Source organism: Delphinapterus leucas, chromosome 16 (assembly GCF_059928025.1).
Source record: "Delphinapterus leucas isolate spDelLeu-1000000601 "Yukka" chromosome 16, BTC_Dleu_Yukka2, whole genome shotgun sequence".
Taxonomy (NCBI): domain Eukaryota; kingdom Metazoa; phylum Chordata; class Mammalia; order Artiodactyla; family Monodontidae; genus Delphinapterus; species Delphinapterus leucas.
In genome coordinates this window covers 79,591,624-79,613,361 of record NC_143144.1, presented here as the reverse complement: position 1 = coordinate 79,613,361, position 21,738 = coordinate 79,591,624, and the positions used below count along the sequence as shown (strand labels likewise).

The following is a 21,738-nucleotide window of genomic DNA, read 5'->3' as shown; positions in this document are numbered from 1 at the left end:
ACCACCAGGGCTGAGAATTCTGCCAACTGCTGGGAGCCACCGCCCCTGAGAGACATACGAGGTACCTGAAATAAACTGTACTTTGTCCCAGTGAATCTTCTAAACTTCATACTTCTCACTAATTTCCTCTGGTCTTTCCTCCACCTAAACCCATGTTTCCCAATGTGTGTTATGCATACTGGTGATATGCTATTTGATTTTAGGTAAAACAGGACATAACTTTTTTTTTTTAACATCTTCATCGGAGTATAATTGCTTTACAATGTTGTGTTAGTTTCTGCTGTATAACCAAGTGAACCAGCTATATATATACATATATCCTCATATCCCCTCCCTCTTCGGTCTCCCGCCCACCCTCCCTATCCCTCCCCTCTAGGTGGTCACAAAGCACCGAGCTGATCTCCCCGTGTGATATAGCTGCTTCTCACTAGCTATCTATTTTACATTTGGTAGTATATATAAGGACATACATTTTTTTTTTTTTTTTTGCGGTACGCGGGCCTCTCACCGCTGTGGCCCCTCCCGTCGCGGAGCACAGGCTCCGGACGCGCAGGCTCAGCAGCCATGGCCCACGGGCCCAGCCGCTCCGTGGCATGTGGGATCCTCCCGGACCGGGGCACGAACCCGTGTCCCCTGCATCGGCAGGTGGACTCTCAACCACTGCGCCACCAGGGAAGCCCAAGGACATACATTTTTAATGTAATCCTTTGTATTTATTTTTAGAGTAATCTATTTACGGTGAGTGATTCTGGTCTTCCATTTACAGTAGAGATCGAAAGTTTTTTTAAAAATACATTTAAGTTTATAAAATGAATCAATTTAAAGAAACATTAAGTAAATAATAGTGCCAGGGGCAAGTACCCAGATATGGTAAAATTGGAATTTTTTTTCCTAGAACGAGTGATGCTGGGGAAAACACTGCCAAATCCAAATGGGTTTAATTTTCGTGTCTACAAGCTCCCATGCAGCTATGTGGAAACCATCAGTCACCCAAGAGAAAGAGCCAGTGGCGACGCGTGTTCCTTGAAGTGGGACCCGCCATGAGACTGCTGCACACACACGTGAGTCTAAGGGTATCTGCAAAGCCAGGGTCACCTGGGCAACCACACAGCTCACCTGGGAGGAGAGGGCTGGGGCAGGTGGGCACCTGGTTTAGGCAGCCAGACCAGCCACAAGCCCCAGTGTGAGACCCTACTTTGCCCTTCTCAAAGAGTTGTCCTGACACTGTTAGGTCAGCCTCTAAACACCCACAGCATTCCAGCTTAGGACCCTGTCCATTGCTGCCAGGGGTTCCGGGGGCCACCTTGCTAGAAGGTTCCTTGGAAATGAAACCATCTTCCTATGATTAAATGTCATGCCTGGCATCTTCCATGCTCTGGGGAAAATAAAATTTTGTGCATGCACACTTGTGCATGAAGCAGAAATTCCTCCCCCCCTCAGAACAGAGACTGCTGGGTCTGCCTGGGCGAGGGCATTTTTCGGTGTGGCCCACGGAAGTGGAACCAGAGAAATCTGGGCCATCGGAGGAAGAACACCAGAAGCAGCAGCTATGGTTCTGCACGATAAGCCACTGGCCAAGCCCAGGCAGAGCCCAGACCCGCGTGTGAGGGCAGGGGCAGGGTGCGGGGACCCGGTGGGTGTGTGGCCGCCCGCCGCAGTGAAGCCTGTCTGGGCCAGCTTGTGGGCTCCGCATACCAAAACGCGTTCCAGCCCCTGGGGATTTCACAGATTTACTGTCGGTGAAGGGCAATAACCACGAAAGGAGGAGCAATTATTGCCAAATCATTTAGGATTTAAAAAATCACTGGCAAGAAGATAGAGGTCAAGAGGTGCGCTGTCAGGGGAAATAAAAAAACCCTACCTGTCAGGTCTGGGTTGTACTTCCTTTCTGACTGCAATATGGTTCAGGGAAGCTGGGGATGCACACCAAGAGGTCGGACTCCAACAGAACAGAGATCCAAGAGCCAGAGGCGGCACCAGAGCCCTTTAGGCAGGTTTTCTGGTTTGGGTTCAAAATGCAGATTCATTCATCCTTCTTAAATATTCGTCTGCCCGCCATGGTCTCCTCTTCGCCATCCTAGGTGCCAGGGGCAGAACCCATTCCAACAGGCGGCGACGTCTGGAACGCAACTTCCAACGCCAAAGAGCTTTCCCAAGAAAGCCCACGTTTCACGAAATTTCTGATTATTCCCAGGGCTCTGCCAGGAGGAGCACTTCTGCCCCCATGGGGCAACGAACAGCAGGGCTGGTGGTGAAAGAGCAGTGGGCTTGGCCTGCACTTCAGCCCCGAGGGACAGACACCCCCACTTGGAGAGGCCTCGAGATGACACCTAGCATTGGGAAGAGCCCTAGACCCTTAGCCTGCAGGCTCAGAGCAACCGGGCCCCCTCCGACACCCAGAGGTGTCTCGTCACTAAGGAATTTCCCCCACCGTCTGACACATTCGTAAGGAATAATACCAACACAGCAAAACTCGAGGAAACTATTTTATAAAAAGTAAGAAACAATGGTGTTGGTGAGGCTGTTGGAAAATGAGCACCTGCATATACGGCTGGTAAGGAAGCTGAATTGACACCGCGTTCCTGAAATAGAAACGAACCCTGTGCATCGTGGCCTGACAACTATACCTCTAGGATTTCTAAGAAAATAATTTAAAATATACAAAAGGACATATACATACAAGGGTGTTCACTAGGGTTAATGTACAAGAGGGAAATTGGAAGTAATCTAAATGTCCAACAACAGGGGACTGGGGAAGCACATTACGGTAGCGAGGGGATGAAAGGTAGCCTCGGCTAAAGAACATTACGGTGGTCCCTATGACAGAATGCTCTGTAGCCACAAAAATTACTTTGTGGAGGTGCCTGAATTCGCACAAAGGAAATGGTTCCCAATATTAAGCCGGGGCGGGGGGGAGGGGAACGGGAATTGGGTTTCAAATAGCAGATACGGGATTATCCAATTTTGTGTTAAAAATGTGTATACACAGGGACTCCCCTGGTGATCCAGTGGATAAGACTCCGCGCTCCCAGTGTAGGGGGCTCGGGTTTGGTCCCTGGTCAGGGAACTAGATCCCACATGCCACAACGAAGAGCCCTCATGCCACAACTAAAAAGATCCTGCATGCCGCAACTAAAGACCCTGCACGCAGAAACAAAGATCCCGCATGCAGCGACTAAGACCCAGCACAGCCAAATAAATAAATAATTTTCTTTTTAAATGTACATATACAGGAATTCCCTGGCAGTCCAGTGGTTAGGACTTGGCGCTTTCACTGCTGGGCCTGGGTTCGATCCCTGGTCAGGGAACTAAGATCCCACAAGTCGAGCAGTGCAGCCAAAAAAAAAAAGTATATGTAGACACCAACAAATTGGAAGGGCTAAGCATGACTTGTGTCATCGCAGGTTAGTGGAAGGATGAACATTTTTTCCCTTGTACTTTCTGAACTTTATTCATCCCCTTAACAAACATGAGCTACTTCACAATCAGATTAAAAAACTGTGTTTCGAGGAGAAGAAAATAAAATCTACTAAAAAGGCTTTAGGGGAGGAAATATCTTAGGGAAAACTAAGACATGAGGCTCTAAAGCTCCCTTATGACCAAGACGGGGCACAAGGCAGCCCCAGAGCTGGCATTTCCTGGAAACCCCCGCCCGTGGCTGGTTGAGGCACCGCTCAGGTTCTCTCTGTCCCGGGGCTCACACCGTCCCAGCAAGTGGTCCCTGAAGTGACACCCAAAGACCATGCACACCGCTGTGGGGAAGATGGGCCGGGCGGAGGGCCCAGCCCACGAAGGGGAGAAGACGGGCCTTCCACGCACAGACCTGAGGGAGAGGAGGTCCCCACGCAGACGTTCACTCCCCACCCACAAGGCCTCCCCACTGAGGGTACAGACTGTCCCCATAACCCCGTAGCTATAATTAATGCCCTGAGAACCAGGGAGCAAAATGATGGGGCAAAGTCCATGTTTTATGCCCGGCCCTCTTTGGATAAACCCACAAACCTCGCCCCCTTTTTTGATAGGCTGTCCTGAGAGTCCTCACCTTCACCACCCAAGATCTTGCTTAACTTTACTTTCTATATTCTGCCAACAAGACAGATTTTAATGTTTTTCACAACAGAAAATGATATTGCACTGCTAACTACGCTTTGTCTAACCTAAGCATTCTGCTGTGTTGCTGGCCTCTCCTTGAGAACTGGGGAGCAGCAGAAACCTGGAGGGGGCTGGGTCCTGGCCTCACCCCACAGCGGCAGAGTAACCGTGGCTTCAACAGCAGACGTTCCTGTGACTACTCCTCAGGGCCCTGGTTCTCAACTGGGGGCGATTTTGCTCCCCTGGGACATTTGGCAACGTCTGGGGACATCTGTGGTTTCACAGCTGGGGGAGGAGGGCAGTACCCCCCACCACAAATAATGATCTGACCCCAAAATGTCAGTAGTGCCGAGGCTGAGAAATCCTTAACCTTAACCTTAAGACGGGAATGAAAGTACCTACGACAGCGGATTGGAGTAAGGATTTCACGAAGTAAATGGGTATGTGACAGATCCTGGGTGTGCCCAGCACAAGTGCTCAAAGTATTCAAGGTCCTTCCTCTCCAAGCCTCGGGTTCCTCATCTGTGAAATGGGCACCCCCAGCTGCCAGGCTGCCTGCACACTGGCTTCTGGTGCTGACTAAGCACTCTGGTCTGAACAGACCCAATTTCCACTAAACCTGCACAATTCGCAACTGATGGAATGTCTTATGATTATGGAAAACTGCCAAAACCTTCACATCATTCGGGCTTTAGTATGAAGCTATAAAACCACCCACCGATTCAGAAGCCTTAAACCATGAGAATTAGGTATTTCTTCAAGTAGCCTTTAAGGTATGTTATTCTTTGCCTTATCACTGAATCCTAGAAAGGGCCTGGTTACCGCTAAGAGGTTTGAATTTCCAATCTATTAGAGTAATACCAGCAATCTGTTATTTCTAGGCTATTGAGGAAAGGTTAAAATGAAAATTGGATTTGGGGAGTTATATCCATTCTGAGCGCAGGTGGAAAACCCCTCAGCAGCAAGAAGCAAGTCTGGATCTGGGAAGAAGCAGTCATCGAGGGAAATGACTGGTGATAACTTTATTGATTAAAGCAGCTTGAAAATTTTAAGGTTTGCCACAGCCCGGCACTTCAGCAGCAAGACAGCCCCTCAAAGCCATTTTTCGTTAAAAAGAGAGAAGCAGGAGCAGAGAATTATTACCTTGTGCATAAGACACAGTTCGTTCAAAATGGCCTTATTTTGAAATACTGCTTTAAAATGTCTACACATCCCGAGGCTCAAGCAGTATTTCAAAATGTTCTAAATTAACATTTTAGAAAAACGGTGAGGTGGGGTGTTAAGAACATGCAACCACCGCTCAACTGTGTGTCAAGAGGGGAGACAGAGACAGCATGATAACGTGGCAGGTAAATAAGATTCAGCTCTGCCACGTGGGCTCAGAGCCGCCAGAGAAAACAATTCCTTAGCGACCCAGGGCCACAGATGCTCGCGATGCCTGGACAGCACAGGGACCCCAGCCTCAGCTGACACGCCAGGAATCCAAGCTCCTAACCCGCCACCCCAGACTGCACGGCCCGGCATCCGCCAAATGAGAAGCCCGATCAACCTGACCCCCAGAAGGGCCTCAGCTCCTCTTTGGGGTGTGGGGAGCGCAGTTTCTCATTCAGAATGTAAAAGACACAGACCGTGAAAGTAACTGGAAAACACCAAACAAATAAACAAACAAACAAAAGGGGGGAGGGGATTAACCAAGGTCAACTCTACAAAGACAACCAAAGATAACGTCTTAATATTCAGTTCCTCTGGTCTTAATTTCTAGGCAGTGACAGCTTTTTGTTTTGTTGATTGGGGATGGCAGGGGGTTGGGGGGGTGACGGGAGATGGTTGTGACCACAGTGCTTACGTCATTCTAAATACTCAGATTTTTATCTCAGATTACAACAGTGACGTTCCTCCCACTCTATAACAAATGATCTTAAGAATTTACTCTCTCAGGGACTTCCCTGGCGGTCCAGTGGCTAAGACTTCGCCTTCCAATGAAGGGAGTGCAGGTTCCATCCCTGGTCGGGGAGCTAAGATCCCACATGCCTTGCGGCCAAAAAACCAACATACAAAACAGAAGCAATATTGTAACAAGTTCAATAAAGACTTGAAGAATGGTCCACATCAAAAAAAAATCTTTGAAAAAAAAAGAATTTGCTCTCACAAATTCACCCTGTAAGTAGGATACAAATGTATACATAGTGGGTCATATTTTAAAAATGGAAAGATAAGCCATGATATTTATAAAAATGGCTACGATGAGAGATGGGTGGGAAGACAATAGAAGGAAAAGGACAGGAGCCAGACTTCCTTGAATGTATCTTGTTCCGTGGATTTAATTTCGGAACCACATGAATTTTTACATAACTACGAAACAAGTTTAAATGTTGAAAAACCAACTCCTTACAAATTGGAAGTAAAGTGACTTCAAGGAGGGTCCTGTTGGTGACACACTTACCCAGCGGAATAATGGTAGCTTTAAAAAACAGTATTTTGGCTGTAAATCTCTAGAGGGATATATTCTAAGCCAAAAAAGAACTGTCGAAAAAAGAAATCTTAAACAGCACCGGTAATCAGCCTTATCATATTCAGGAATCAGCAGCCACAGTGATGCTGTGTCTCACAGTCCAGTCCACGGCAATCACAACCCTGACCCAGCCTTGGTGGCACTGATAGAACTGGTGGGGGCACCCACTCTTTTGTGCCTGGCTTCTCTCACACAGCATAATGTTTTTGAGATTCAAGACTCTTGTGTGTATTATGGGCTAAAACAAATGATTATGTCGGTATTCTCGTGAGCCAGGATTTTTGACATGGCAAAAAGGAAATACAGACACAAGATGGGTGATCCAGTAAAAACCCACAAGCCTAAATCTGGATCAGAAGTTTCAGTATGAACTCATTATGCACTTCATCTTTCTTTTTTTTTTTTTTTTGCGGTACGCGGGCCTCTCACTGTTGTGGCCCCTCCCGTTGCGGAGCACAGGCTCCGGACGCGCAGGCTCAGCGGCCATGGCTCACGGGCCCAGCCGCTCCGCGGCATGTGGGATCTTCCCAGACCGGGGCACGAACCCGCGTCCCCTGCATCGGCAGGCGGACTCCCAACCACTGAGCCACCAGGGAAGCCCTGCACTTCATCTTTAAAGATACATATTTTTTCAACCCTTGTAGACTAAGTCTTGGAAATGATGACCAACCCAACAACAGTAAGAACGGTTAATATCCCGACTATGGTTTCTGAATACTATTTTCCACTAAAGGTAAGCGTGGCTCCTTGGAAGGATGGCAGACTCTAGGCCTAGGGCAGGAAGTGTGCAAGGCAGGTGTTATCCTGTCATAACAGGAGTAAAGCACCTCAGAGACCTCTGGGGTCAGGACAACAGGACTCAGAGGGCAGCTGGAAGAGGCTCCCACTGGTCAAAGATGCAGTACTTTGAACACGAATAACTGCAATGGATTGGAACACGTCAAATATGCTTTTGTCTATTTATAGTCATATATGTAGTTTTAAACCTCCAAGGTATTGGAAGGGTGTTAGAGAATCAATCATTCTGAAAGCTAATAAATAACAAGAAAGAAATAGGCATTTATCTGTAGTTTCCTATATGAACTGTACTTCAGGGGAACGCATAGTTCGTGGGGCGTTTTCCTATACAGAGGTAATCCAGAGAAGAAATGGAGAAGGAATGACAGAATTCAAATATCACCATTTTGCAGCCCTTAATGAATGAATGGGGTTAACGCACCAATCACCAATGGCTGCTAATGCCACCGAAGGAGGCACCCGGACATTCTGAACCCAGAAAGCAGTCATCAAAAAAACTGAAACAGATTCTGCCTAAGCTTCTAGATCTAACTATCAACATTCAGGAAGCAGGGAGAACAGGGGAGCACGAGACAGGACACCACTGAGGCGCAATCAACAAAATCCTCACTGTGGGAAACTCTACAGGACAAACAAGCCAGCTTCTTCTTCATAAAGCTGCAAGGAGTACAAAAGGGAGACGGGGGTGGGGTTGGCGCGGGTGGGTGGGAATGGATAGATTAGAAAACACACCGGCCAATCACAATGCGAGGACCTCATGTGGATCCTGATTCAAAGAAACTGCAAGCGACGACGTAAACACTTGTAAGACAATCAGGGAAATGTGAATAATGGCTGGATATTTGATGATATTAAGGAATTATTGTTAGTATTACTTAGTTGTGATAATGGCATCATCCATGTTTTTAAAAAGAATTCCTATCTTTTAGAGACACTTAGAAATACTTACAGATGAAATGATATGATTTCTGGGAGATGATTCAAAATAATCTAGGTGAGAGGAGCAGGTGGGAGCACAGATTAAACAAGGGGTTATTAATCTTCAAAGTGGTCCCAATGGCCAAATAGGGGACAATCTGGGCAACAAAGTAACAACAGGAATGGATTGTGACTCGTGGAATAAAACAAATATCCTTAAGTACATGTTGGAATAAATAAAAAAGTAAATGGGAGAAAAAGGAAAGCTCTCTCTTACAGTAAATGCTAATCAATAAATATAGAGGGAACAACGGAAGTAGAAAGCCGCCATTTGGCACCATGGTGACAACTGTTGCAGGTAAGAGGATGCTGCAATTAGGAGGGGAAAAGAATGTCGGGAGAGAGAATATTTACACAGTGTCAAAGTATTCCCCCATAAGATACTTATTAGTCACAAAGGGACAACAGTAACTCTGCAGTGCAGAAATGGGAACCTCCGACAGGCATCAAAGTGACCACAGCCTATAATGCGCAGAGTGCCCGCACATGCCTTCTGATGGGACACACCAGAGGGCACGGCACTGTCTGTGAAATGTATAACCAGAATTACATATGCCAGAAATGCATAACCTGAAATTAAATCATGAGGGAACATCAGGGACATTCTACGAAAGAACTGGCTAGTACTCTTGAAAACTGCCACAGTCCTGAAAGACACAGACAGACTGAGGAACTGCTCAGAATAAAGGGTGCTAGGGGGCGTGACACCAAATATAACGTGTCCAAAAACAGAGGGTCCCTGGGCTAGTCAACATGTGCATCAAGGCTAACTTCCTGAGTTTATAACTGTCCTGTGGTTGTTACATAAGATGTTAGCCTTTGGGGAAGCTGCAGTAAGGACACAGGGGAATTCTCTGTACTATTTTTGCAACCTCTTTGTATGTGGGAAATTGTTTCAGAATGAACAGTTAAAAACAATTTTTAAAAGTGCTTATTAGTTGATAATTACTGAAGCTCAGTGATGGGTACCTGGGGGCTTATGAGGTTACTCTCGCAATTGGCACAGATATTTGAAATGTTCCATGATAAAAATGTTAAAAAGAGAGGTTTAAAACACAAAACCACCTTATTTGGATTTGATTTTTTTAAAAATCTACATTAAAGACATTTCTGAGACAGCCAGGAAAATTTAAATATGGACTGGTATTAGATAATACTAAGGAATTACTATTGATTTTGTTAGGTAGAGTTTTTTTGGTTTGGTTTTTTTTTCAATGTGATAAAACAACATAAAATTTACCAATGTAACCATTTTGAAGTATACAGATCAGTGGCATTAAGTACATTCCCAATGTTGTACAACCATCACCACCAGCTAGTTCCAGACATTTTTTATCAACCCAAAAGGAGACCTCATACCCACGGGCAGTCACTCCCCATTCCCCCATACTCCCAGCCCCTGGCAACCTCTAATCTATTTTATGTCTCTGTGGATTTGCCTATTCTGGACATTTCATATAAATGTTAAATATATAAAATGTGACCTTTTGTGACTGGCTTCTTTCACTTACCATAATGTTTTCAAGGTTCATACACATGGTAGGATTTATCAGTATTTCATTCTTTTTATAGCTGAAATATTCCACGGTGACAATAAACCACATTTTGTTCACCCATTCATTTGTTGATGAACATCTGCATTATTTCCACCTTTTGGCTATTGTGAATAGTGCTGCTATGAATATTCACGTGTAAGTTTTGTTTGAACACCCGTTTTCAATTCTTTTGGATATACACCTAGGAGTGGAATTGCTGGGTCATACGATAATTCTACATTTAATTATCACAGAACTGTTTTTCATACTGGCTGTTTTTCATAGTGGGTGCTCCACTTTACATTCCTACCAGTATTCCTATATGAGGGTTCCAGTTTCTCCACATCCCTGCCAATGCTTGTTATTTTCCTTTTTCTTTTAAAATTATTATGGCCATCCAAGTGGGTGTGAGGTGGGATCTCACTGTGGTTTTGATTTGCATTTCCTGAGTGATGACGCTGAACAGCTTTTTTGTGTGGTTTTTTTTTGCCACGGTTAGATGTCTTAATGCATTGTCAAAAATGCATTAATGATGGTCAAAAACAAGCATCTTTTTTTGAAAGGCACACTATAATTTGAAAGGATAAGATAACATTAAGAATGGGATTTGCGGGCTTCCCTGGTGGCGCAGTGGTTGAGAGTCCGCCTGCCGATGCAGGGGACGCGGGTTCGTGCCCTGGTCCAGGAAGATCCCACATGCCGCGGAGCAGCTGGGCCCGTGAGCCATGGCCCCTAAGCCTGCGCGTCCGGAGCCTGTGCTCCGCAACGGGAGAGGCCACAGCAGTGAGAGGCCCGTGTACGGCAAAAAAAAAAAAAAAAAAAGAATGGGATTTGCTTTAAAATACAACAGAAAAAAAAAGTAAATTTTTAAAGAGAAAGAAATGGGATAGAAGAAGGGAATGTGACAAAATCTTTTAATTGTTGAATCTGGGTGATGGATATATGAGGAGAATCACTGTTTCCTTGTCTCTGCTTTTGTATATATTTGGAATTTGTCACAATAAAACAAATTTTAAAAACTGTCACTGTGAAATGTAGTCATGAAAACCAAGTTATTTATTCCTGTAGTCTTCACTCATTCAAAACACAAGCCTCTCCTCTCTACCAGCCTCACAGGGCATTTTCTAGGTGTTTCCTGGGGACCCCCGAGAACTGTATTTTCTGGCGTCTGTGAATCTCAGGGGAGGTTTGGGCACAGAGGTTCCAGACTTCCATGGCTTTGTGCTGTCTTTCTCTAAGCATCGTGAGAGACCAGTGCTCTAGACTGGAACACACATGGGAAATTCCAGTCCCAGAATAAGGGAGCAGCACGGTGATCCTGGGGGCACCAGCCTCACCACAGGGTGCTGACACTGTCCCCTGGTGCCATGTCCAAAACAGACAGCAGGACAGCCCTGACCGCCGGCAGACACGTGCCCACTGTTTCTTCAACAATGCCATCAGGAACCCACCGGCCGGAGGGGACCAACTCACTCTACCTGGGAAGGGGAGGTGGGAGGATGGGCACTGGGGACACTAAAACCATAACTGCCTTTTTTCCTTTTAAGATGTATGTTTGGAAGGCAACCTGTCTCAAAAACAGTTATAATTTAAAGGTGGCCAGATGCACGATTTTACTCCAACATGTTCTTTTCATCTTGCTGTGCATTGTCTTTCCATGAAATATTTTTAATATATTGATAGGACTTGTCAATCCTTATCCTTCCAGAGAAGAAACAAAAGTCGCTTGAAAAGAGCCACAGGCATTTCTTTTTCTCACTCTTATACTGATACTAATTAACCAGGTGGAAAACATTCAATGGGCCTCCTTTGCTGTCTTTTTCCCTCTTTCCAGTCAGATCAGCTCTCATGGGGGGCGAGAGGGAACCTTCGCAGGCTGCCTGAGCCCTCAAACCCACCTCCGGCGCCGAGGCCGCCCCGGGAGCACTCTGGGCCTCCTTCAGTAGCTGTCCCCACACACATGCTTCAGGACCCGCTGGCTTACCTGGTGGGCTTCCACCCTCATCTCCCACAGAGCAGACTTGAAAAACTCAGGGGAAGGTTTCCCCACCACCTCAGCTTCGATACCACAGGCATACTGGGGAAAGACAGAAGGACATGGCATGGGTTTGGGAGCAAGTACAGGTGAACACCTGCTCTGCAGTGAAATCCTCCCTCCGGGGAATCAAGGAGAGATGCCCCAAATGTGCACCTGCAGGCCAGGGACCTCCAAGCGGCAAGACACATGGGCCGAGAGGCACACCTCGTAGGCAAGTGTCACAACTCCACATCGGGCTGCCCGGGATGCTGGGGGCACCCACCACCAGGCACCCTGCCGCCTGCCCCAGTGCCGGATCTCAGCAGGCCACCCCGACAGTGCTTTCATCTGCATTCTTGCTTCTCCTCCCTTCCCTTCTCCCCCGACCACCCCCAGCTCTGTCATAGGCCCTCCAGGGGAAAAGGTCCAGGGCCCCATCCGCCAGCCTGTCCGACCCTCCCACCTGAGTGCGAGCAGGCAGGGACCAATGTAGCGGTGAGTACGGGACATGACATGGGCTGACCTGGGCCAGGAGCCCGGGCTGGGGCAGCTGGCTAGGCGTGAGTCAGAGCGGGAGCCCCATCTGAGCCCAGACTTGGAAACTGGAGGAGGGAACCGAGAAGGAGTCTAATCAGGACACATCAAGCTCAGGGTGCTGCAGAGGAGGGTCAGGAATGAGGCAGGTTCACACACATCCAGAAGCCAAGAATCCGAGAGGAGAGCTACAGAGCATGCTGGGAGGGCCAGCGGGGTCAGCGGCAGGCAGTACGGGCTGTGGGGAGGAGAGGGAGAGACTGGGGGGCAGAGTGATGACTAGGGCAGCCGAGAGGCCAAGCTCCAGAGGAGGGGGAGAGCCGGGCTTGGAGCCTCAAATGGGGTGGGGGGGGGGGGCGAGCTGGAAAACATAGAAGGCACTCAGAACACTGAGCACACCCTCTTCTCCAGAAAGGCCAGAAACATCCCCGAGGGCCCTGAGTCGTGAAGAGGGCTCGGGCAGACCCAGGGCAGGTACCTCAAGCGCCTTCGTGTAGGGACCAACATCCAGCATCAGGCCAGAGGTCTCCTTGTAGTAGCGTCTAGAAAACAGCAGAAGGGGACGAGGGGAGCTGAGCCCAGGGGCCTGGGAAGTGCCAAGAGAAACTGCCCTGTCCCGGTTCTGGAGCTCAAGAGAGCTGAGTCACCGGCCAGGGTCAGTCCAGACACCACGCTGAGAATGACCGACGGAGGTCAGCTCGACAGAGCCCAGCGGTGGCCACCATGCCTGGACGAGAGGGGGAGAGACGGTGAGTCAGCAACTCTCAGTCAGAATGGCCCCCTGCTGCCAGCCTCGTGGGGACCTCGCCACAGTGGGGGACCCCAGGGGCAGCTGGATCCAGTTGCTAACACAGAGAAACACAAGTGACCTGTGTTCTCGAAAGGACAGCTGGTCCACAGAGCATGTGGTGAACCCCTAATTGCTAATAATTAACCCCTAATTGCCGCCTGGAGAAGAAAACTCCATTAGTTCCACAGCAACCTGCCGCATCTCCTAGTAGCTGGAGGTCAGGAGAGGGGCCAGGTCTTCCATGCGCCAGATGCTTTTAGGACAAGACAACTATTTGTTTCCCGTCTCACTGGGGCCAAGACGGCTTGGCTCACAGCAGGACCTCCCAAGACGGTTTCACATCTTCCCTCCTGTGAGCGCTGAGCTAAGGCCCAGCTGCCACTGCCTGGCCACCCAAGGCCACACGCAGACCCCTTGGGACACACGGTGACCAAGCCCAGTTCTCTCTGAGCAAAGCCATCCGATTATAAAGTGAGAAGGTAGTTGACTCTGTGCTGCTCTGAAGACAGGGTTAACGGAAACCCAGGACTGTCACCATGTTTTCAGACCCGTCACATCAGTTACCCTTCTCCCTCCCCTCAACCTTCAAATTTGGGAGACGTTAAATAACATGTATGTGACCTAAATGTCCACAGACATGAATGGATAAAAAAGATGTGATATATATACACACACACATATATATATGTACACACACAAACACAAAATGGAATACTACTCAGCCATAGAAAAGAACAAAACAATGCCATGTGCAGCAACATGGATGGACCTAGAGATGATCATACCAAGTGAAGGAAGTCAGACAGAGAAAGACAAATATCGTATGATACCACTTATATGTGGAATCTAAAAAAATGATACAAATAAACAACATGTATGTGGAAAAGCAAAGAGAAGGCTAGTGAAGCACGCTGACCTCAGGGTTTCAAATCCTCTTTCCACTTCTTTTTAACTGTGGGACTTTGGGTTGCTTAAGCCCTCTGGGCCTCGGATTCCTAATCTGTAAAATGGGCAAAAAGAAACTCCAGTACCTACCCTTATGGGTTGCTGTGAGGCTTGAGCAAAATAATGTACGCAAAGTCCCTAACATGATGCCTGGCACGCAGAAGCTGCTCCAAAAATGTTAGAGAATATTGTTATAAATAACTGCTCACCCAGACTGAGATGGGTAATAAGATATGAGCTGGGGGGACTTCCCTGGTGGCACAGTGGTTAAGAATCCGCCTGCCAATGCAGCGGACACGGGTTCCATCCCTGGTCCGGGAAGATCCCACATGCCACGGAGCAACTAAGCCCACGTGCCACAACTACTGAAGCCCACACACCTAGAACCCATGCTCCACAACGAGAGAAGCCACCGCAATGAGGAGCTCACGCACCGCAACGAAAAGTAGCCCCTGCTCGCCACAACTAGAGAAAGCTGGGACACAACAACGAAGACCCAACGCAGCCAAAAATAATAAATAAATGAATAGTAAATAAATAATTTTTTAAAAAAAGAGATATGAGCTGGAGAAGAAAGGATGAACACAGGTCCTTCCAGTTTGTGGGCGCTGAAGCCTGCTGTGTGACTACTGGAAATGCTAGCACAGCTCGGGAGCTGCCCCAGGGCTGTGCCTTTCCTCCAGCTCTGCAGCTCCCAGGGACTCTGCCTGTCCCTCTCTGGCCCACCTGAGGCCTCCAAGGCTGCAGGAGCCTTGCTGTCCGCAGCGTTCACCTGGTGCTCAGGTGGGACTAGCGCTCTCCCACCCTGAATCCTCCACTGTCCACCTTGGAAGCTTCCGTCTGGACGCAGGCTGGGCTGCAGGGCTGTAGCCAAACCCTTGACCTTGGCAAGGGCTGGTCCCCTGCTACTCACTCCTGTCGGGTGGATTAGAGCCTGGAGCCCGATTGTTGACGCCATGAGGGCATCTCCCATCACTACAGGACTCGGTCTCCAAGTGACCCTGGGCCTCTCAGCCAGGTTCCGAGGCTCTGTGCTCTTGGGGCCGTGCCACGAGGATGTGGCTCGGCTGGGATACCACACACATGCAGGAAGGTACCTGGTAGCCAAGAGAGAACCGCCGCTGCTTACCAAGCTAGGACCTGCCAATGCTCCCATTTTTAAAGAGTGACCCTAAATCAAAGGCTTAGAGGTTCCTAATCTCATTTATCTTAAATCTGGACATCTATTTTGCATTTATACAGCCTCAAAATAGTGCTTCCTTTTCTTTTTCCACGATCAACTACTTTGGTATGACGCTTTCCTCAGGTCATGGGTCCAGGGTTTCCTAGGTCCAGGGTTTGAAGAAATGGCCAAGTAAAGCAAAATTTGCCCAAGAGGCAGAGGGAGATGCCGGGTGCTGAGGCCTGGGCTTGCCGGGGGGCAGTGACATCCGCTAACTCAGTCCCCCAAAACATTTAGGACGCAGCTGCCCCACACCCTTTGCAGGGGACGCTCTCAGACCCAGGCTGCTCCCCAGGGACTCTCGGTCTCGGGGGGAAGCAGACAAGTCCACAGACAAATATAAAAGGGCAGGACATGGGTGACAACAGGTGGAACCCCATGCTCTGTGCACTCTGCTTGAGGAGGGCTGGACAGGCTGGGGACAGGAAGGCGGGGAGGTGGCCCAGAGAAGGACACATCAAAGCTGAGACCTGAAGGTCAAGGGGGAGGAATGCAAGAGCCCAGGCCCGGAGCCTCCTGGACTCGGCACCCTGCTGAGGGCCCCAAGGGCCGGACGCTGCTCTAGGCGCACGGGGGTCTGTCAGGCTCTCAGGGAGCCACCGCCTCGTCCCCTGGCCCCCCATGAGATGCCCGCTGCGGGAGGGGCCGGACTGGGAGGGCCTCCCCGAGGACGGGCATGTTGAAGCGAGCCAGGCACGGAGGATGGAGCTGAGGAAAAGAATGCGGCCAGCATAGGAGAGGCTTAGCCAGGCACCAAGGAAACAATTATAAAACAGGCCACTCTGTCGCGACAGACACAGCTCTGTTTGGAGCTGAGGGCTCCAGGGGCCTCTGGCCCAGCGCAGCCTCAGCTCGGAGCGGCGTGGAGGCGGCAGGAGCTGGTGGCCCCTCCCCTCGGTAAGGCCTCCCGAGGACACCCACGCGGCACCCCTTCTGCCCGCCTCAGCCTCCCCCCAAATCTTTTTTCCAGAGTGACAGATACCTGCGCTTTCTTAAATTTAAATTTAGTCCTGGTGGGAAGAACTGAACATGCAGCAGAAAATACGCAATTAAAACCCTGTCTTTGCTACACTGACTTTTAGAACCTAAAGGAAAAACTGACTTCCATAAATCAAAATTGGAGAACTTAGTATTTGTGGGTTTTTTTTTTTTTGGCTGTGCTGGGTCTTTGTTGCTGCGTGTGGGCTTTCTCGAGTTGCGGCGAGCGGGGGCTACTCTTCGTTGAGGTGCACGGACTTCTCATTGTGGTGGCTTTTCTTGTTGCGGAGCACGGGCTCTAGGCGCGCAGGCTCAGTAGCTGTGGCGCGTGGGCTCCAGAGCTCAGCTCAGGCTCGGTAGTTGTGGCTCACAGGCTTAGTTGCTCCGCGGCATGTGGGATCTTCCCGGACCAGGGCTCGAACCCGTGTCTCCGGCATTGGCAGGCAGATTCTTAACCACTGCGCCACCAGGGAAGCCCTGGCCTTGTTTTTATAGTGCCCAGAATTTGTCTTTATTTCTTTTTCATCCAGGAAAACAAAAAGGCACCTTGAAGGCCATCTGTTAGCTGAAAACATTTTTAGAGATACAGTAAATACTAGCACCTAAGTTAACTTTTTTTTTTTTATTATAAAGGCCCAGGTTATTCCCGAAACACAAGAGATCTGATATATTTATCTTTTGTTACTGGCATAATAAAAGCAACTGCAGGTCTGGTGAGAACCTAAGTGTTCTGGCCACAAAGAAGAAACTGTGGATTCTGGAAAGACAGGGAAAAGCCGGAGAGAAGCAGTCAGATAGATTTTATGCTTTATTTCTTCTGCCCTTCCGATTATTCAGCACAAACTCCCTTCAAAATGACCACTTGACCTTTCCCACAAGAGCCATTAACCTTCCATAGGCTGTCGCGTAAACAGCTTAATTTTCTGAGGGCAGCATGACAGAAGAAATTACAAAGGCAATTCCCACTCTCGGTCCAAACAGATGCCAAATGTAAATCACACCGTTTCTAGGAGGAGGACACTCTGCCCCAGTGCCCCCGCCACCCTGCCTCCTTGGGGACTCCGCACAGCCCCACTCCAGTGGAGGACAGCCCCTCACCATCAATGACCCCCACGTGGATGCGACAGCAGCTCTTCATGGTTCCTTGGGCTGTCCCAGGAAGCTATGACCTAGGCCCAGAAGCTGTTGGTCCCTTTCTCTGATTTTTGAGTACCCAACCCATAGCCTAAGCCAGAATCCCCAGAAGCTAGAGACCCCACTAATTGCTTATTTGGAAAACAAACACTTGCCTACTGTTGAATTTGTTACAGAATTACAAAGCTAAAAGAAACTGATCTCATTTTTTTTTCGTTTTCAACAACATACCTATTTTGACTACTACCCCTTATCTGGAATAGTAACTTTTAATAATTAGAGACAATTTTAAAGAAAAAAATTTTAACATAAATGAGTTATAACAGAGTTTCTTTTTTTTTTTGGCCCCGCCGTGTGGCAGGCAGGATCTTAGCTCCCCAACCAGAGTCCGAACCTGTGCCTGCTGTGTTGGGAGCGTGAAGTCTTAACCACTGGACCACCAGGGAAGTCACTAAAACAGAGCTCCTTAATTGTGTTGTTCTCTAGTGAGGGGTTGGTAACTTCAGGGATGCCTACAGGACCAAGCCAGGAGTGTAAAAGAATTAAGCAGGCCAGGTTCTGTGGTTTGCAATGACCTAAACTGAAGAAGGTAAGGTTTGGAAGGGACTGTGACAGTTCATTTTATGTCAACTTGGCTGGGCCAAGCTCCCCAGATATTTGGTCTAACAGTATTCTGGATGCTTCTGTGAAGATGTCTCTTGGGTGAGATTAACATTTAAATCAGTGGACCTGAGCAAAGCAGACTGCCCTCCAGAGCGTGGCGGGCTTCGTTCAGTCAGTTGAAGGCACAACCAGAACGAAGTCTGAGCTCTCTGAGCAAGAAGGAACCTGCCAGCAGACAGCCTGGCATTCAGACTGCAACCCTCCCCTGCATCTCCAGCCTGCCGGCCTATGCTGCAAATTCTGGACATACCTAGACTCCACAATCAACTTCTCTTTATATACACATCTTCCTCAACTTACCATGGGGTTACGTCCTGATAAACCCATCATAAGTTGAAAATATTGTAAGTCAAAAATGCATTTAGGGCTTCCCTGGTGGCGCAGTGGTTGACAGTCCGCCTGCCGATGCAGGGGACACGGGTTCGTGCCCCGGTCCGGGAAGATCCCACATGCCGCGGAGCGGCTGGGCCCGTGAGCCATGGCCGCTGAGCCTGCGCGTCCGGAGCCTGTGCTCCGCAACGGGAGAGGCCACAGCAGTGAGAGGCCCGCGTACCACAAAAAAAAAAAAAAAAAAAAAAAAATGCATTTAATAAGCCCAACCTACCAAATACTATAGCTTAGCCCAGCCTACCTTAAATGTGCTCAGAACACTATATTAGCCTACAGCTGGGCAGCATCATCTAATGCAAAGTCTATTTTATAATAAAGCATTGAATATCTCATGTATTTTATTGAATGCTGTACTGAAAGAGAAAAACAGAATGGCGATCTGGGTACAGAATGGTCGTAAAGTGTATCCGTTGTTTACCCTCGTGGTCGAGTGGCTGCCTGGGAGCTGCCACCTGCTGCTACTGCCCAGCATCATAAGAGAGCATCATACTGCATACGGGAAAAGATCAAAATTCGAAGTCTGATTTTTACTGAACGTGCGTAGCTTTCACACCATCACAAAGTCGAAAAATCATAATTCGAACCATCGCTAAGTCACGGACTGTCTGTATATACATCTCCACATCCTGTTGGTTTTGTTTCTCTGGAGAGCACTGACTAATACAGGACACATTTTATTTTCATCATAAACACACTAGAATATTTGTAGCTCCGAAAAGAAGTATATCCTCTCTTCTCTTTCTTTAAATCTTTCATTTGCCTATTTTGAAAGAGACATAGCCATGAAAAGATATTTCTCTCCTATGAGAAAAACAACAATTGGTACAAGATGAACGGCAACCAACTCTGAAACTCGGAGAAGGGGCAGGAGGACATGGTCAGGTCCGTGGTGCACCGGAACTAACGGACCAGTGGTTCCAGCCAAGCTGCGGTGCCCTCGGGAATGTGGGGCCAGGACTGCCAGATCTTCTGATTTCTCAAAAGGATCCAGAAATCTGGTTATTTTATGTAAAATCTCCCAATTTTTAAAACATCCTCAAAAAAATTTAAGATCCTGTGTGGACCAAATGTCTGCTCTTGAATGTAGCCTAGAGGCGACAGAGCACAGGCTCTGGGGGGCACTCCTGGCCATGCTGGCACTTACAGACGGGGGGACCATGGCTTACTTCACCTCCCTATGCCTCAATATGCCCATCTGTAAAATGGCAATGACACTGCCTACAGCTCACAGTGTCGTGGTCAGAATTAAACATGGAACTACATAAAGTGCTTAGCAATGGCTGGCGGCCAGATAAAAAGCCCCCTGGTGTCACCTGGAATAGCTGCCCTGCTCAGCAGACAGAGAAAGGAAGTTCCCAATCACCAGAAGCACCTAAACTGAGAAAGGCTCCCCCAGAGACGGCCACAGAATTCCTGCCCCGCACGAGAAGCTGGGATAGAGCTCCACAGCATCCTCATGGTTCTAAAATCCTAGTGTTGCTTCCACTGAGGACACAATAAATCTGCACAGCTTTCTGGAAAGCAGCTTGGCAACATACATTAAGAACCTCAAAAATACACATCAAAGATATTGATCACAGCCTTCCTTTGGTAGAAAACTAGAAACAACACAAATGTCCATCAGCAGGCGTTGGTTACAATAACTATAGGAGAGTTATTTTTTTAAAAATAACTGTAGGGGCTTCCCTGGTGGCGCAGTGGTTGAGAGTCCGCCTGCCGATGCGGGGGACACGGGTTCGCGCCCCGGTTCGTGCCCCAGTCCGGGAGGATCCCACGTGCCGCGAAGCGGCTGGGCCCGTGAGCCATGGCCGCTGAGCCTGCGCGTCCGGAGCCTGTGCTCCGCGACGGGAGAGGCCACAGCAGTGAGAGGCCCGCGTACCACAAAAAAAAAAAAAAACTGTAAAAACAATTGATAGGAATAACCTCACCACAGAGACATCTACTTATTGTATGGAAAGTGGTTCACAAAATGTTTGGTGAACAACTAAAAATGGGTGACAGAAGTAGGTCAAGTTTGACACCGAGGTAAATACACGCATGTGTAACGATCCCTCTGCACAGGAAGCCACTTGGAAGGACGCATATCAATACGTTGACAGTTGTTTTCTCATGCAGTGGGACTGGAAATTCTTTTTGTTTTCTTCTTTTTGCTCATCTGTATTCTCTAATTTTTCGTCAGTGAATATGTGCTGCCTTGGTGGTAAAAGATGGTAAGAAAAATAACCAACATGGTTTTTTAAAAGAGACAGTGAGGCTCAGGCTGAAGACTCGGACAAAAACGTTGGTCACAAAATCACAACTTTACACAGACTGCGCTGTGCAGCCAGAGATATGGGGCCCGGACAAGAGCATCCCACAGGCCCTCGAGCCTATTTTCTACTACTTAGGTGCCCCCTTGGCCCAATCCATCCAAGTCTTGTGCTGTATCCAATGCACCTAAAGTCAGGACAGTCAACACAGGCCCCTGAGATCTCCAGGGGTCTCCTCTGCAGTGACCCTCCCCTGCCCCTGGCCTCTTCCAGCCTCGGACCCACAGGGAAGCTTGACCAACCAGCTCCTAAAGATAGGGAATTTCCTCAAAAATTATCAAAAGACAGGAATGAAGAAATGAAGGGGAAAAAAAAGCAAGAAAAGGGGAGGGAAGGAAGAAGGAGTCACCCTGCATCCACCCCACACCCACTTTTCCCATCTTCTCTGCTGATTCTGTTAAGTCAGAGATGCACAGAGCATGACCCAAAGTGGCCATAAACGACTCTCCCTGCAGCTGACTTACCCTTTTCCCAGTGAGAAGAGCACAGGATTCTCCAGCTCCATGAGCACCTGGAAAGCTTTATTCATGTTTTGATAAGAAAAGCCTTCTCCTGCATCTGCAATTACGACACAGTTTGGGTTGGACGTGTCGATCTGATCAAATTCCGAGCGGACTCCTGGTGAGACAGAGAGAGAGAGAGAGAGAGAGAAGGATAAAGCCCCGGCTGACATGGCCCACCTCGCATCTCCTTCCAGGAACACCTGTGTCTGCCTCGTCTGCCTGGCCCTTTCTCAGATGCTCTTTCTGATCGTCAAGCTGCCATGAGAGGTGGGCAAGGAAGGGGTGCTATTCCCATTTTACAGATGAAGGAATTCTGGCTCCACACAGAGTGTGTGTTA

At 48.4% G+C, this 21,738-nt stretch overlaps 1 protein-coding gene across 2 annotated transcripts in view; it reads right to left on the bottom strand.

Moving 5' to 3' along the window:
* Positions 1 to 21,738, bottom strand: part of LHPP (phospholysine phosphohistidine inorganic pyrophosphate phosphatase) — a 139,949-nt gene that overhangs the window by 97,826 nt on the left and 20,385 nt on the right. Inside the window, exons 3-5 of one of the 2 annotated variants that reach the window (XM_022568494.3) lie at positions 21,362 to 21,515; positions 12,945 to 13,008; positions 11,900 to 11,992 (exon numbers count right to left, since the gene is read on the bottom strand). In XM_022568494.3, coding sequence (XP_022424202.1) covers positions 11,900 to 11,992; positions 12,945 to 13,008; positions 21,362 to 21,515 — 311 coding nt within the window. The remainder of the gene's footprint in view (positions 1 to 11,899; positions 11,993 to 12,944; positions 13,009 to 21,361; positions 21,516 to 21,738) is intronic. The other variant, XM_089898320.1, reaches the window with a different exon arrangement.